Source organism: Diabrotica virgifera, chromosome 4, assembly GCF_917563875.1.
Source record: "Diabrotica virgifera virgifera chromosome 4, PGI_DIABVI_V3a".
NCBI lineage: Eukaryota > Metazoa > Arthropoda > Insecta > Coleoptera > Chrysomelidae > Diabrotica > Diabrotica virgifera.
The window spans coordinates 229,097,225-229,115,344 of NC_065446.1; the positions used below are offsets into that span (position 1 = coordinate 229,097,225).

General features: G+C 32.5%; 1 protein-coding gene across 1 annotated transcript; it reads left to right on the plus strand.

Moving 5' to 3' along the window:
- The first annotated feature begins 439 nt into the window (after positions 1-439).
- On the plus strand, positions 440-16,400 carry LOC114327396 (coatomer subunit zeta-1). Its single transcript, XM_028276004.2, has 5 exons — positions 440-610; positions 1,003-1,248; positions 6,035-6,168; positions 8,384-8,474; positions 16,265-16,400. Exons 1-5 carry the CDS (start codon positions 593-595, stop codon positions 16,310-16,312), a joined length of 537 nt encoding a protein of 178 aa, XP_028131805.1. The 5' UTR covers positions 440-592; the 3' UTR covers positions 16,313-16,400.
- The last annotated feature ends 1,720 nt before the right edge of the window (positions 16,401-18,120 follow it).

The window sequence follows — 18,120 nt, forward strand, 5'->3', positions numbered from 1 at the left end:
AATGAAAGCTTATAATCCAAGAATGGTACTAAAGGTGAGATATTTGACCTAGGCTGTCTTTCCGTCGGTCCGTACGACCGCGAATATAACTTCTCCGTCATTATACCAGGTAGAATGACAAATGAGGTGTCAAATAAAAGCTGATAATCCAAGGATGGTACTAAGGTGAGATATTTGACCTGGGCAATCGGTCCGTAGGACCGTCAATGTAACTCCTCTGCCATTATACCGGGTAGAATCACAAATGAGGTGACAAATGTCAAAGTTTAGTAAGAATGACTCAACATTAGTAAATTCGTATATCAATCCACGCAAAGTTACACGTAAAATTCAAATATCGTCTTCCAGTTCTACTTTCGATTACTTTGGGTGAAAACCTAGGACTTACGAAGTCCAATTACTTGTTTGCTTATATGATCGAGGCCAGGTAAGTCACCCGTCAATTGCCGTGGCTGACTTCAATGGCCTCTGTCAATGTCAGAGTAAATGTCAAAGTGTAAAAAAAGGAACAACACAACAGATTTTATTAAGTTGTAGACGTGTAATTTTTGTAAATTTATTCTAAGCCATTATTAATTAAAGTAATACTAAAATGGAAGGAATACTACTGGTAAGGGAGAGCAAAATTTAATTCATTATTTTTATGTATATTTTCACTTTGCTTTTGAGAATGGATTCTCATGTTGGCATTTAAATGTGATTCCAACAGAAAAGTAGTTTTTCTTGTGTTGAAGTCATTCTTCAAGTTGAACGACTTCTAAATTATATTGTGATTATATTGTTTGATACTACAGTTAAATAACGTATGGTTTTCAGTTATTTATTCATTTAAGAGTAAACCAAATATTCATAAATATTCAGGGTTCCCAAGAGAATATCAAATGTCTGAACTCTTCATGTAATTGCTACCTGAAGGTTCAGTTATATAAGAAGAATTTATACATAATGGGAACATTTTATATATAGTTGTGGTGTTATATATTTATGATTTGCATTTTGTAGGAACCAACATTATATACCATAAAAGGTATTGCTATATTGGACTACGACGGTAATAGAGTGCTGGCTAAATACTACGATAAAGATATATTTCCTACAGCAAAAGAGCAGAAAGCTTTTGAGAAAAATTTGTTCAATAAAACTCATAGGGCAGACGCAGAAATTATCATGTTGGATGGTTTAACTTGTGTGTATAGAAGTAATGTAGATTTATTCTTTTATGTTATGGGCAGTTCACATGAAAATGAGGTAAGCGTTTTATGACTCAAGTTCTTATACTACAGCCCAAGATTAGCTGATTAATTATCCAAAAATTAACAAAATTAAATTTGTATGTTTACGTTGAGAAAACGTAGTTCAACTCAAGCTGGCAGAGGCGCTAGTGGCAACGTGCTTCCAGTTTTCTGTGGGAGTTGGATGTATTATAGTCTAATGTATTTGCTATTATTCATTTTGCTTATCATTTCCTCTTTAAGCCAGAGGCTTTCTGCATATGAATCTATTCATTCCAATTTTGGATTTTAACAACATTTGGAAAATTTAACCACCAATGAAATTGAAGCTCACCCATTTAAGCTTACTCAGTGTGTCCACGATTGGGGTGCCCAAGAGGACAAACTTTTTTATTTTCAATTTTACCGAAAAATGTCATTCTTGATAAAAAGTTTTGCTTATTCTAAAACCTCATAAAATGAAACAAAATTAAAGCTTTACAAATCCTGCTTAATTTTGTAGTAAATTTTATGTAAATCCCTATACATTTTTGCACTAAGTTCGAAATCGTAACAATAATCTAGTGTTGCCAAGCCACAATGTAGCTTAGTAACTGTCAACTCCGATAAATAATTTGCGAATTGTCATTTTTTTTCGACAATGTTAAGTGTTCAAAAAAGAATTTATCTTGTGATCAATTTTATACTGACATTTATTTAGATTTAGATGAAAAACTGGGTGTTGAACTGGTACAATTTGTAGAATTTTTCAATTCATTTAAAGAGGAAATCAGCTCATCAAATATAAGTAAAGAACTTCAAATGTACCAACTGCTAAAACAAAAGAATGTAAATAATGAGTTTCCAACATTGAGGTGGCACTTCGATTATAATTAGTTGTGATGCTAACTAACTGCAGTGGAAAGAGATCATTCTCAAAACTTACGTTAATTAAACATCGACCTCAGTCTATGATGAGCCAAGAGCGTTGAAGTCAGCTCTGTATAATTAGCATTGAACACGATGTCTTAAAGCAACTAGACATGTCTGACATAATCAAGGAATTTTCAATTAAAAAATCTCGAGAAATACCTGGACTTAAACCATACATCTTACTATGTTTATTTTTAATATTTTACTGTAACAAGATACAGCTCTTGTATTTTTTATTATTTAAAGATATATTTATAAACGTAGATCAACATTTTTCTTTTATTTTCTTAAATGGAAAACCTTGTAATTAGCTGTATATACCATATAGTTATAACAACAATTTTTTTAATGGTAGGAGGTAGGGCCCCACACCATTTCTGCCCAGGGGCCCTCACTGCCTTAAATCCGGCTCTGACGAGTCATAAACTTGATCATTTATTATCATATCGTTTAGCTATCGCTATGACTTTTTGCTTTTCATAGTTATTGCTATAACTACTGACACGCAACTACTATTCGCAAAAGTGTGTGTGTTATTGCGTTGCCGCTTCTGCAATACTCAGATCAGATTTATCGATGGATTCTTATGTAGTTTTTTCTTCTGAATCCAAATCCGAAAACAGCATTTCGATTTTTCTAACCGTCTTCGAGATAATCGATCTCAAAGTCTAAAATGTGACGTCACAATCGTTTTATTTTCTGCCGACACATTACACGTCCAGCTGAAATCGTTGCTATTAAGTAGGCTAGTTTTTTTAATCTCGATTTGTTAAGCAAATCATAGGTTATTTACATTTGAAGACCACATGGAAGAAAGGCGAAATGTCACAAAGAGGTTAATTCGAGAAAATTTAATTTGAAATTGATACCATCTGCCTTTCTTCCCTGTAAGAAGAATTTTATAATGTGTTTTAAGCTATGAGGATTCGTCTTTTTCCCATGTTTGAATGACTCACATAAAACTACTGCTAAAAACCTAAATATTGCTGCTCTGAACCAAAAATAATAAAAAATTGACATTTCGCCTTTCTTCTGTGTGGTCTTCATTTGAGTTTGACACTTCGTGAATGTCAAACTAAATTTTAAATTAAGTATTAATAAATCATCAATGACATTTGATAGTGAATTTAATTATTAAATAAAATAAATAAGATGTTCAAAAATACAATTTGAGTATATTTTAAGAGCAATAATTTATTAACAGCTTTAAAAGGGTTTATACGAGTATACGGCCTCCCCTTTATGATAAATGGACTGTTCCATTTGCTATGAAATTAAAATATAGTCGGTTCGCTAAACTCGACACAACTGGCTAGTGATTTTAATAGGTAATTTTTTGTTTTGTGCGAATTTTGCCAAAATTGGCAAATCTACTAATTATTTAGTAATTATTAACTAATCAGTAATCATTTTTTTGCCCAATTTCACAAAATTATTGACTAAAATCACTAGCCAGTTGTGTCTGAGTTTAGCGAACCGACCGTATATGAAATAATATTGTTTGGTATAAAAAATGATGGTCTGATATGTGCAATTACATCCTTCTAATAAAATAATGGAAAAAAATATTTGAAGATTTTTCTCAAATTATGGATACCAACAACATTTTAATTTATAACTCTTTTATTTTTAATTTGACGAAGAAAAGTTATTCTTCATAAAATGCTCTTCATGTTCTAAGATTTATGATGCAACCATCAAATATACAATTTTATACAAGGTATTGAAAAAATATGAATTTTGATCAAGCGTAAACTACCTTTATAGTTCATATCATTTAAATTAGAATGATATAATTGCACATTAAAACATAGTTATTAATTCTAAACTACTTTTCATAATAGCAATTTTCTATATTATGAATTAAAATACATAAATAAACAAAGTTTTTGTTATGATAATGCTCGCATTTTCAGCTTGTTATTATTATAAACAAAAATATAATATCTTATTGATACAATATAAAGTGACCAGCAAGGAACCATATTTTCTTATGCACCACCAATGATTGAATTCACAATTTCTGAGATTTTTCTAATTGATACGTGATTCTGGTTGCTTTTCACGATTTCACCTTTCTGGTTAGAATGTGTGACTTTCGATAACTAATTTTATATTTTGTTAGCTAGACTATAGTGGAATATAAATTACTAACCAAAAACCAATTTTTTTAATGTTCTTCTAAAGGGTTAATGTATAAGTGAATTATTTTTTATGAACATACAGTAGAACCCCGCAAATCCGAACTAATTGGGGGGACAGCCTGTTCGGATTCCGAAAAGTTCGGATTATCCGAAAGTTAGCCTAAGAAGCTAACGAAGATGATTTTTAAAAGATTTGGACTGCCACCGATCCCTTTATGAAACTTTATCCGCACGTTTATGCCTCCAATATTCTAAAGCTGAAAAATATTTAGATCACTGAAATATTAAATCGCTAACGCCAGTAGTTTTGTTTCGTCAGGGGACATGGGAATTCGGCCATGTAAATTATTCATTTAATTTGTAATATTTGGATATTGATTACACTATGTTTCTCATGTTTCTTATCTTTTTCAATGTTTTCGTTCATAGTATACCATGGGAAATGTGTATTATGCACATTCCTTTATTGATTGTGTTTAGTCTAACTCGACGCTTTTATTCACCCATTAGTGTTGCAGTATTTAATACTGTAGCTAGCATATTACGTAATTATTTTCTCACATAATAAACATGTTTTTAAATTTTTATTTTGAATTTTAAAATTTTTTTTTTACTTTCCGTTGGTTCGGATTTGCCGAAAGTTCGGATTTGCGGGGTTCTACTGTATATTATAGGCAAATATCGAATATACTACTTATTGGTAGAAACAGCAATAAAAATTTTTGTATTCAGCATCTTAATTGTTTTAGCCAATTTAAGGTTGATTAGCCCATTAGCGCCAATGAGATCTGATTTTAAGAATCAATATATTTTGCATTAGGTTTTTATTAGTAATATTATTTATAACAAAACTTCAGATGTAACTATATTAAAAAAAAATAGAATTAATTAGATATAGATATGTACTCAAATGAGTACACTAGGCACTACAGCACCTTAATAAATAAGGTAATAGAAAAAATTAATTTAAATGAAAAGTTTGAAAACGGTCTCTTTCAACGCAAAAGTTATATTACACTTTTCACAACTCCATCTGGCTCTTTGATGACACTGAGCACACCTTAATTGTTTAAGGTTTAAGGTTTTATCAAAGGTACCGATGACACAATAGTACTGTGTTATTAAATCAACAATTTAAGTATGTGGTATCAGCCAAGTGGCGCTTGTTTAAGATGGGCACCGAACTTGTTAATAAGTTTTTTTGGAAAGTGTCCTCCTTCATGTTTTCTAGTAGTAGGCGGAATATTTCTGGAAGGTCTAGATTTCATAAACATTGATTTGACATTACAACCTAAATAAACTTCATTAAAGTCTTGTAATGAATGTTGTAACAATTTTAAACTGCTCATTCCGCCATGATGTTCCTACCTTACTATTATTTGTACAAGTTTTTGTTCATGGTGGGCCTAAACACTTTTGATCTCATAATTTTTTAACCATAGTGCCGAAGGTACATATTCTGAGTCTTCATCTGAAGAGCAATGAATTTCAATTTCTCCTCAACGTCTTTAGGTAGTGTCAAATTCCTTCTATACAGTTATCATCCTTAATGTCTTCCTCATCAGTTAGCATATCTGGGTCTGACGGAATAATAATTCTTATTTAGAGAATTTTAAATATACCTTTCACAAAAAATCTCGTATTTTTGTGTTTTATGGTATACAGCCAGCTACAGGAATTTTATTTTCCTCGTCGATTTTTATAATATTTAATATAGTTTTAATTAACTTTTAAATATTGTTTTAGCTAATTTTAATGAGTGTTTTAAATTGCTTGTATGACTCAGTAAGTCAAATATTGAAGAAAAATATGCAAAAACGAGCTGTCTTGGAATCACTAGATATTGTTATGCTGGCTATGGATGAAATTGTTGATGGAGGGTAAGTTGATTTCTTCCAAATGTAAATATACTTAAATAGGAAACACATTTTGGGTTTATTGCGATTAAGCTATTAACTAGGCATACTGGGATATAATTTCAAGTATAAAGATTATATTCTACACTCAACTCCCGATTAACCGTAATCGGAATAACCGTGATGCGGCTTAACCGGGACATGTTTCAGAAAAAAAAAGGAAAATTAAATGCAGTTGGAGACGGTCCTGTGAAGCTCAGTAGACGAGTCACTCATCTCCAGCCGGCAGCCGGGCCCTCTCAAGGTCATAGACCCCTCCCCTCATATCTCTCCTGATACGTCGACACACTCTCACCCAAGGCGTTATTTCTTCTCTGAAACGTAACTATCGCTCAGCTATCCTTCAGAAAAGAATAGAAGAAGGGAACGACCTCAAGAGCTTTTGGAAGGACTTCACAATCTTAGATGCCATCTACGAAGTATGATCTGTTTGGGAAAAAACCAAACCGCTTACTATCGTACGATCTTGGAAAAAAATCATGCCCGACATTTGTGAAGACTATGACTTCCTAGGATTTGATGAGACTGATTTTGTTGTTAATAATATCACTGAAGCTATAAAAGATGTGCCAGGAGGAGAGGAAGTGGACGGAGAAAAATATACTGCAGTGGTTGGATTGTGATGCGGAAGATCAAGGGTATGAGCAGCTGACAGATGAGCAGATTGTAAACAAGATAACAGGTGGAGTTGGGGAGGACGAGAGTGAAAGTGATGAGGAGGGGGGTCACGCGATCAAACGCGATCAACAACAAACAACTGTGTCGCACAGTGCTGCATTGGCGAGTGTGGAACAGCTGCTTGAGTACGTTGAGAGTCAAGAAGATGCTCCAATCGCAGACAAAATTGTGTTACGAAACATGAGAAGTAGAATCAAAAAGAGATGTTTCTCTGTTCAAAAACAGAAAACTGTTACGGATTATTTTCAAAGAAAGTAATTCACGCTAGTTTGTACCTTGTAAATATTTTTTTTACATATTTGAAAGTATGTACTGTTATTGTTCATATTCTTGGTATTTACAGTAACGTGTTTTATTGTGTTACAATATGTATGTGTGTTATTCATGTGATTCTTGTCAAATACAACATTCAGGTATGTTTTAATGCAATATAAATACGTTAATTACACCATTTAATAGTGTTTTGCGTTTTAATACCCTTTCCTGTTAAATTTATAGTATTTTGCGGATTAACCGCGATTTTACGTATCTGGGAAGCCTTAACCCTACTTTATCCCGGTTAATCGGGAGTTGAGTGTATTACTTCTTGTATACAGCCACCTAAAACAATCATAATTAAGCTAAGTGTCCATTTTAGACAAAAATAGTCTCAAGAGCAGTCTTGAGATTGCACTCACAAATGTATATGGGTGTGGGAGAACTCTCAGGGACAATTTATGACTTCTTGCTGAGACTGCGCTTATCACAAGTGGATATGCTTATTTTTATACTTGAGATCTAATCTCCAGGCTTCTGTCTATGCCAGAAGAGATAAGACTTGTCTCAGTTTAGTGCTTGGTGAAAAAGTAAAATGAGTGTGTGACAGACTGATGATAAAATTTTGCAATCAATTTTTCTTTACAAAGAAAAATAATTCTTGTGGAATGTTAACCCCAAGTTATACGGTAATCTCAAAAAAAAATTAATGAGTTTGCAACAAAATTTAATAATTGTGATGCAAACGAAATACAAAGGAAGTTACACAATTTAAAGTTATTTCTAAGTTATAAAAATTGTAATCTGTTATTTATATCCTTAAAATATAGTAATAAAACCCAGATGCCTACGATTGTGTCTAGTGGATTGTTCAGTTGGTACAATTTATCACCTGGCATTAGGTACTAAACTATTAAAATTTATTTACTTTTCTGAAATAATTTTATTTTGGAAATCAGATTTTGTAGAAAATATGCTATAATATGCCAACTATTGCAAAATTTGCAGAAACAGTAAACAAAGCAATTACTTATATGCAAAATATGCAACAAATATGCAATTGTCATAAATGCCGGTCTCTATTAATAACTGAATATGATATTTTATGTGACACATAGCTACAAGTAAGACACAACAGTAATTTAAGCGAGCAATTTCTAAGCACTATAGACTGTTAAATTATTTATGGTTGTGAGGAATATTTGTAACTACAGGAAATTAAAAAAGTGCTTATATTTTGTTTTAGAATAATTATAGATTCTGATTCAAGTTCAGTAGTATCTAGAATAGCATTAAGGACTGATGATATTCCATTAGGAGAACAAACTGTAGCTCAGGTAATTATAACTGTAAAGGTTTGATTTCTGTATTCTCCATTTTTGTTTATATTACATGATTTCTCCCAATTTTCGTTAGTTTACTCTCTCTAATCTGTATTTTCCTCCTGCACATCTCATATAGCAATCATGCACTCCATATAAACTTACGTGCATAGAAATCGGCCCACTTAAAAATTTGGTCATTTTCGATGTCTCATATTTCCTAAACCTGTTGGCCGATTTAAGTGATTTTTTGAACGTGTTATAGCCTGATTCTTTAACAATACCACTGTAATAATATTGTTGCTAAACAGTTAAATTTTCATTATATACCGGGTGTACCAATCAAACTGTGTTTTTTTCTCAAAGTTCGCATCACCCTGTGGAATATTCTAGCATTTATAAAATATTGAAATTAAAACCAAACTATAGCCTCAGGTTTTCTTAACATTCTGTTTTTTGATTCATTCGTTTATGCTGGATAATAAAAAAGTTACGTACTTTAACAACTAGACATGTTCTTCATCAATACACGGTGTTTTTAAATAAGTGGGACAAACTGAAAGGGGTAATTCTGCATGAAAAAATAATGGTAGTTGGCTTTATAAACGTATATCCGCAAATATTTCGATTCCGAGATACGGGATGTTGAATTTTTTCTTACAAACTGACGATTTATTTATTGCTTTAAAACCAGTTGAGATATGCAAATGAAATTTGGTAGGTTTTAAGAGTTAGTTATTGCGGATTTTCTGACATAAAATTAAGAATTTTATATTCACCATTAGCGTGCATACGGGTAATATGATCGGTCATATTACACGTATGCGCGCTAATAGTGAATATTAAATTCTTAATTGTATGTCAAAAAATGTGCAATAACTACGTCTTAAAACCCACCAAATTTCATTGGCATATCTCCACCGGTTTTAAAGCAATAAAATAAATCGTCAGTTTGTAAGAAAAAATTCAACATCCCGTATCGTGGAAACGAAACATTTGCCGACATATGTTTATAAAGCCAACTGTCATTATTTTTTCATGGAGAATTATCCCTTAAAGTTTGTCGCACTTATTTAGAAACACCGTGTATTGATGAAGAACATGTCTAGCTGTTAAAGTACCTAACTTTTTTATTATCCAACATAAACGAATGAATCAAAAAACAGAATGTTAAAAAAACATGAGGCTATAGTTGGGTTTTAATTTCAGTATTTTATAAATGCTAGAATATTCCACAGGGTGATGCGACCTTTGAGAAAAAAACAGTTCCATTGGTACACCCGGTATATTGTCCTTTTCATGAGCATTTTTCAGTGCGTAACAAATGATAGGAAAAAGGGTAAGTCCGTGATAATACACATTTATGACATTTATTCTACCATGACATTTTAGTTAAACCTGACAGTTGTCACATTTTATTTTCAATTTGGAATAAAAACAAATCAGATGTGTTTCTTGCATTTGCAGTAATTAAAAAAAATATATTTTTTTTATTATGGCGCCATCTATCGATAACTAGAATAACTAGAATAAATGTTGTAAATGTCTGTAATCACGGACGTGCCTTTTTTTCTGTCACATACAATTTAATGCGTTAGAAAGAAATCGAAAAACTGTGACGCACTGAAAGATGATCATGAGAAAAAGAATACAATGAAAATTTACCTGTTTAGCAACAATATTATTACAGTTGTATTGTTAAAGAATCAGGCTACAACATGTTAAAAAACCACTTAAATCGGCCAACAGGTTTAGGAAATATGAGACATCAAAGATGACAAAATTTTTAAGTGGGCCGATTTCTATGCACGTAACGTTATATTGATTGATCAAATGATAGCATTGAGTTTTCCTTGGTTGATTCTTTCCTGTATCGTCTTGTCCTCAGTTCATACCGAGTTCTTGTACACAGTTCATTGTTATGATCATACCGAAGTACTTCGTAGGTAGGGACTTCGAAGTAGGTGTCAGTATTTAATTATTTCCCCATTTTTCAAAACAAGGTCCAGTCCCGCCTTTGTTATTCCTCTTAGGACATTTGAAGTATTAAATATCAGCTGATAACTAATAAATGATATTTAATAGAACATTCTCAAATTAGATCTACTTCAATACTTGGGATATAAGTACCTATACCATAATTTGGTGTACTCAAAAGTACTGTGGGAAGACTCCGGGTTCAATTAATGCTTGTTAGTTTTCTCCAAGACTGTTCACAGTTTGTTTTGATTGATGGACGTTTTCTTTTCAACATTTTGTGTAATGCATAATAGGAGATCAACTTGATTTCCCTGCAATCCATGCCCTGGTGAATCTAGTGCAGTAGTTCTCAATCTTTTTGAGTCATGTACCACCAAATTATTTTTATTAATGTTGGTACCTCACCGGAGGGACCGCAGACGTTCGGATCCAATTAGCGTCTCTTTGCAAAGACAATGACGTCGACTTTGCTAAGTAACAAGACATTAACTTAACACACACACTACACATTACACTAGGTACCTGATTGGAAAAATCCACTGTACCATGCCAGTGGCCTTTAATTGTCGAGGCATTAAGCTAAATAAAAAAAAAATTGATACAACCTAACTGAAATACCTATCTAGCTAGGTAATTTATTTAACTATAATTTTTTTATAAGCTGGAAGTTTAAGGAATAAATAAAATCAAAGTAAGTTATCAATCGAAGTAGTACAGAAAACAACAATAAATATCGTTCCCATACCACCATATTGACAACAGGTGGAATACTTTCTTTGGTTACAACCTTCCGAGATTTTCAAAAATTATAAATCATACAGGATGCCGAGGAAATTAAGATGAGAGAATTTTAAATAATTCACAACCCATCTGCTCAGCGTGGTAAAAGTTCCAACAAGAAAGATTCCTTAGTACGCAACAAGAGAGTAAATGAATTAAAATGTATAAACATTTTCAATTTCTTTGCAACACGAAAATGCAGCAGCTGCATAATACTCTGGTTAAATCGGAGAGTGCAGGAAGAGTCTATACCTGTTTCGGAGGTTTTTTACTGACTCTTCCTGCACTTTTATAGACTCTTCCTGCACTCTCCGATTTAACCAGAGTATTATGCAGCTGCTGCATTTTCGTGTTGCAAAGAAATTAAAAATGTTTATACATTTTAATTAATTTACTCTTTTGTTGAGTACAAAGGAATCTTTCTTGTTGGAACTTTTACCACGCTGAGCAGATGGGTTGTGAATTATTTAAAATTATCTCATCTTAATTTCCTCGGCATCCTGTATGATTTATAATTTTTGAAAATCTCGGGAGGTTGTAACCAAAGAAAGTATTCCACCTGTTGTCAATCTGGTGGTATGCGAACGATATTTATTGTCGTTTTCTGTGCTACTTCGATTGATAACTTACTTTGTTTTTCGGTAGATGGCTCTAGTTCATCCGCGGCATTTCGTTCTTTGCAATTCGGAAAGGCCCAAAGTATGATACCTGGGGAAATCGGAGAGAAGAGGATATGGGACTACTGATGAGGAGGAAAAAACCTCCGAAACCGGTATAGACTCTTCCTGCATTCTCCGATCGAACCAGAGTATTATGCAGCTGCTGCATTTTCGTGTTGCAAAGAAATTGAAAATGTTTATACATTTTAAATAAAATCAAATTTAACACGGTACTGATTTGTGTATGCTGTGTTTGTGTTTTTGAGTTTTGTGTACCACCGCAAATAATGGTATGTACCACCAGAGGTACATGTACCACAGATTGAGAATCGCTGATATAGTGTGTTCTTCAGCTACCTATGTTTGTATTTCTTTTTATATTCCGTATTTTATTAGTTTTCTATAAAGGGTGTTAGTAAATAAGTATGAAAAATTTTAAGGGCTAATTCTACATGAAAAATTAATACCAGTTTGCTCTATAAACATATGTCCGCAAATGCTTAGTTTCGGAGATACGGGGTGTTGAAATTTTTATTTCAAACTGCCAATTTATTTATCGCTCTAAGACCAGTTGAGCTATGAAAATGAAATTTGGTGAGTTTTAGGAGGTAGTTAGTACGAATTTTTTGACATACAATTTAGAATTTTGTATTCATTATTGGCGCGCCTACGGGCAATTGAAGACCTTGGGACCAAAAGGGGACAAGCCACAATTTCGTCAAAAATGAGTTAAAGTAGAAATCGCACACTTTAAGGCTATATTAATGTCCCAAACAGAAAATTTCAGCCGATTTCTCATAGATGGCGCCGCTGTGGTTAAGTCCCGTTATGTCACCATAACTTTATATTGCAACAGAAGGAGACAAGCCACAGTAGTAATCAACATGGCGGCGAAACATTCCCGTGCATGTAAATGGAAAATAGACGTTTCTGAATTAGATTCTGAACACAGTGACCAAGATCCGTTTTTACCTGAAACCGAAGATGTCAAAGACTACACAGTATGCGCAAGTAGCAGCGATTTCTAAAACATAAACTTAGGAACGGTATGTTTATTAAATGTGTGGCTTGTCCCCTTATGTTATCATTTTCAAACCTAAAAATATTAGTATTCTAAAGATTTTTGTGGCTTATCCCTTTTTAGTAAAATACTTACTTTATGTTTATGTAGGAAAATGAATAGGTTTATACCCCATAGATTTCTCCAGGTGTCTTGCTATCTCCAGAAAAGAAGGCGCCTTCTAGATGGAGACACAAGGATAGCCAACGACATAAAAAAATTAAGCGCAAGACTAAAATAAATATAGGTTACGAATATATAAATACAAAAAAGTCAAGGAAATAGAACCAAAAAAATGAGGTGCACCTTGCGGTTGCACAAAACAGTGTAGACAGAAATTGGTGCTTGCCAACAGATTCTACCAGATACTGAGAATAATAAACCACTGAAAGACACTGAACATTTGGACCCCTTTTCAGCTACTGAAAATATTGACAACTGAATTATTTTATTGTTGAATTTTATGTTCATTTTTAGAATATAATTTTTTATACAAAAGGGGATAAGCCTCATATTTTTTTCAAAAAATGTTCAAAAACTCAAAAACCGTTCAATAAACATTTGTGATACTTTTATTGTGTATTGAATAACATATTTCCAAACGAATATGGGCCTTACTTCCGAGATCAATGTAAAAATTGGATTTCAGGATTTGAAAATAAGTTTAAAATGATGTTTTCTCCAAAGTATTGTTTGGTGGTATGTCCCCTTCTGGTCCCAAGGTCTTCAATTGTCTGAATTTTTTTAAAGAAAAAAATAGTACGCCACTGAGATATTTCGAATTACAAATTATTTTTAAATTCCACGTCTAATTTATGATAAAAAACCTTTCTTGCCTTTTTTTCATATGATGCACCGTTTTTATGCAGAAAAATAAAACATCTTGGCGCGTATTTTTCATTTCTTAATACATCATCAATATCTATCCAATATAATAATACTAAACTAGAACAATAACAGAAAATATTACTAGTAAAATTTCAACTAGGTGCAGAGCTGCAAGAAGTGTTTAAAATGATCTCCTTTACAGATAACAGAAGAATTTTATATTCATCATTGGCGCGCGTACGGGTAATGGTCTGAATCTTTTGAAGAAAAAAATAGTACGTCACTGAGATATGTCAAACTAAAAATCATTTTTGAATTCCTCGTTCAATTTACGACAAAAAAATCTTTCTTTCCTTTTTTTCATACGAGGCGCTGTTTTTATACAAAAAAATAAAACATCTTAACGCTTACCAAGTATTTGAGGTAGTTTCCATGCATAGAAACTGAGTTCAAATACTTTGTAAACGTTAAGATGTTTAATTTTTTTGCATAAAAACGGCGCCGCATATGAAAAAAAGGCAAGAAAAATTTTTTGTCGTCAATTGAACGAGGAATTCAAAAATAATTTTTAGTTTGAGATATCTCAGTGACGTACTATTTTTTTCTTCAAAAGATTCAGACAATTACCCGTACGCGCGCCAATGATGAATATAGAATTCTTCTGTTACCTGTTAAGGAGATCATTTGAACATTTCTTGCAGCTTTACACCTATTTGAAATGGTATTAGTAGAGGAAAGGATGCAAATATGGGCTACCCATTTTATTTTTCTTTGTAAAAAAAGAATAAAAATTCTATTTTATTTCCAAAGATATGCAAGAATACCTACATTTAGTTACTTATAACCTGCCCAAAGTGCAAATTGATTAAAAAATATACAACTGTTTTAAATGTATAAATAATGACAAATTGTACTTTTGCGCCGTTTGAATAATGATCCTAAATATGGGCTACCCCGAAAAATGTGTCTTAAATTTGTGTGAAATGAGATAAATGCGTGACAAATATATTTTAATATCTAAAATGCAAAAAATACATTAAATAACTCATAGGCTAAAACTATTTGCAAAAGTCACACACATATTCTTCTTTTTCGGCCCCAGCGCACTCGTTATGTGCCCACAAATGGAACAGAAGCACTTGACCCATATTTCACCAAGATTATCCTCTGAAAAAAGTACTTCGTTACGTCAGCTGCGTCTTGTGGAGGCTGTGTGGAAGGAAACTCATTGTAATCGCTTTCATCATCTGCAGGCACATATTCCTCCTCATCCTCGCTACTAGAAATCGATTTCTTTTTTTGGTTCTTTGTGACTTTGGTAAGCTGCTTACGTTTTCCTTTTTTTATTTCTTTTCCTTTTCTTTTTTCTTTGCCTTTTCCTACTTCGTTTTGCCTACATTGCTACATTGTTCTAAATATGGGCCACTAGCCCATAATGAAAACAGAGGCATAGCCCATATTGTAAACACGCTTGCTTTGCACAACAAAAGAAGTTATGTCTAAAAGCAGACAATTTGAAGAAAACTCATTAACATATATCAAAGACTAATAATAGAGCTTCAACGTGACACAGACTTTTTTTTGAAATTCGTGTTTATTTTTAAATACTGGAATGTATCAACTTACCCGAAAAAGTTTTGACACTCCCACCAACCGACAAACAATTATTATAAACTGGGAAATATCTACCACAGTGGTGCCATCGCTACGGTGATAGTTTAACTTCGTTAAATACCATTTGAAATAGTCAAAATGTAGAGATCTGCAACGAATAGCTGTGAAACCCACCTAGCCCATATTACAAGACCAGCCCATATTTACAGCCTTTCCTCTAATATTTTCTGTTATTGTTCTAGTTTAGTATTATTATATTGGATAGTTCTTGATGATGTATTAAGAAATGAAAAATACGCGCCAAGATGTTTTATTTTTCTGCATAAAAACGGTGCATCATATAAAAAAAAGGCAAGAAAGGTTTCTTATCATAAATTAGAAGTGGAATTTAAAAATAATTTCTAATTCCAAATATCTCAGTGGCGTACTATTTTTTTCTTTAAAATAATTCAGACCATTGCCCATAGGCGCGCCTATGATGAATACAAAATTCTTAATTGTATGTCATAAAATTCGTAATAACTACCTCCTAAAACTCAACAAATTTCATTTTCATAGCTCAACTAGTCTTAGAGCAATAAATAAATTGGCAGTTTGAAATAAAAATTTCAACACCCTGTATCTCCGAAACTAAGCATTTGCGAACATATGTTTATAGAGCAAACTGGCATTAATTTTTCATGTAGAATTAGCCATTAAAATTTTTCATACTTATTTACTAACACCCTGTATATTCTGATAACCGAGTTTTTCACAGCAATGTCCCTATAGTTGTCACATTATCATGTTACCCCGGCTTGTTGCTTATAATCCTACCATAATCATCCATGACGTAAAAACAGAATAGAGATATTTGTATTAATGAAAAATAAATTTATTTTTAGGTATTCCAAACGGCCAAAGAACAGCTGAAATGGTCATTGCTGAAATAAAGTGCGTATTTTAAAACAAGGTAATCGGTATTTATTTCATGTACAATTTAATTATTAAGTGTAAATAAATTTTTTCTGTTTAAAGATTTTCAATTGTTTTTATTTCAACCATTCTCGTTTTTGTTTTTTCTTGAACTTCATTTGAATACGACCAGGTCTCTAATAATACTATACCCTTTTTTTAAACCAGAAGGAGTAAACTCGAAAAGACAGATTCACACCCAATAATATCACTAGAAATATCTCCAAATACATCTTTTTTTATTAGGTTGAAAACTTTAAAACTTTGACTTTCAGTTACCAGATGTCGTTAGACACCTACTCCATAAACGTCAGTTGCAATGCGGGGATAAGCTCTCGGAGATTCGTCACTTTGGGCAGAGAGCAGCAAACCTACGCCTCTCTGATGATGACTCCAAATAGAGTCGAAAATCGTCGATTTAGGGCCGGTTTTTCAGTGATGGGTTAACCTATTTATTTTTCGGTCACCGAAATATTTATGGTTAATCAGTTTTTCAGTACTAGGTTAGCGTTTAAACCCGTTTAAGTTGACCAAGATTTTAACCGATACCCATTAGATGGTTTAACTCCGAATTTTTTGGTTACGCTTGCGCATAGGTGCAGTGAATGCATCAGAGTCGAATTTGTTTATTTTGAGAATTGCCTGACAGAAGAGATTAGTTAGGTTATGTTTTTTTACCCCGTTATTATAAGGAAATTATTACATATTATTATTATATCGTTATTATATAGAAAAGAATTATAAAGAAATATATTATTTAAAGATACCATAACTGTAACAGGTATGTTTACACATAACTACTGTAACAGGATTTAATGCATGATTCCTAGTAATATTTTAAAAAGATAATTATACAATTGTCTCTACAGCAAAATAATTATTTACCAAACAGTTGAACTTCTTATTTCCTGGTCAATCTGTTCCTAATAGCGATACCACCGTGGTCTTTGACAAGCGAAATCGACAAAAAAGTCTAAATCGTCCCAGTAATTGTAAATAGTCTCTCCTGCTATAAAACCGAGGTAGATATTATGAATCAAATGAAGATTAATTTTTTTTTAATTTGGTTATGAAATTGTTTTTATTATTCTGTCAAATTTATCATAATTTCTCGAATTGCACATGCGCAAGTACAATTACTGCAGCCAACATAAGAAAAAAAGTGGTCAGCTAACGGAGATTTTTTAAATCTAGTTTAAAGCGCTAGGAGGGTTAAATAATTGGTTAAAATTTAAACTAGGTTAGCTAACCAAAATTTTAACCATTCACTGAAAAACTGGGCCTAAGAGTGCTGGTTTGCGCTCTCTGTTCTAAGTGAAAAATGAGACGGTTTTGCCTTCGCATTGCAACTGAATAAAAATGTTATACGTTTTTATTTAATTTTATATTGGTTTTACTCCTTTGAGTAACTAGGTCCATTTTCCGTTGGAATTTACCAGCTGAACAGACGGGGTCGTGAATTGTAAATTTTTTGAATTCCCTCTTGTCTTCGTCGCTTCAGCATCCATCTGGCTTGCAATTTTTAGAAGCCATGGAGGTGTTACCAGGAAAATGGTCCAATAAGTTTTCAATTAAGTATCTTTTAGGAATATTTTTAATATTATTCAATATTTTTAATATTTCTGTTAGGTTGAAAACTTTAAAACTTTGACATCTTTTTTGGTTTATCATGTCGGCGCCTTCGACGGTAATCCATAAATATTGTATTATACCAATACGTCGCTAGAGTTCTAAAAACAACTGTTTTTTTTTATATAAAAGCAGACTAAAAATCTAAGAATTAAAG

Bases quoted from the DNA above. Each gene is read 5' to 3' on its own strand.
- LOC114327396 (XM_028276004.2), top strand. The intron at 1,249-6,034 runs GTAAGCGTTTTA...ATATTGTTTTAG, and splicing joins GCAGTTCACATGAAAATGAG to CTAATTTTAATGAGTGTTTT. The intron at 6,169-8,383 runs GTAAGTTGATTT...ATTTTGTTTTAG, and splicing joins GATGAAATTGTTGATGGAGG to AATAATTATAGATTCTGATT.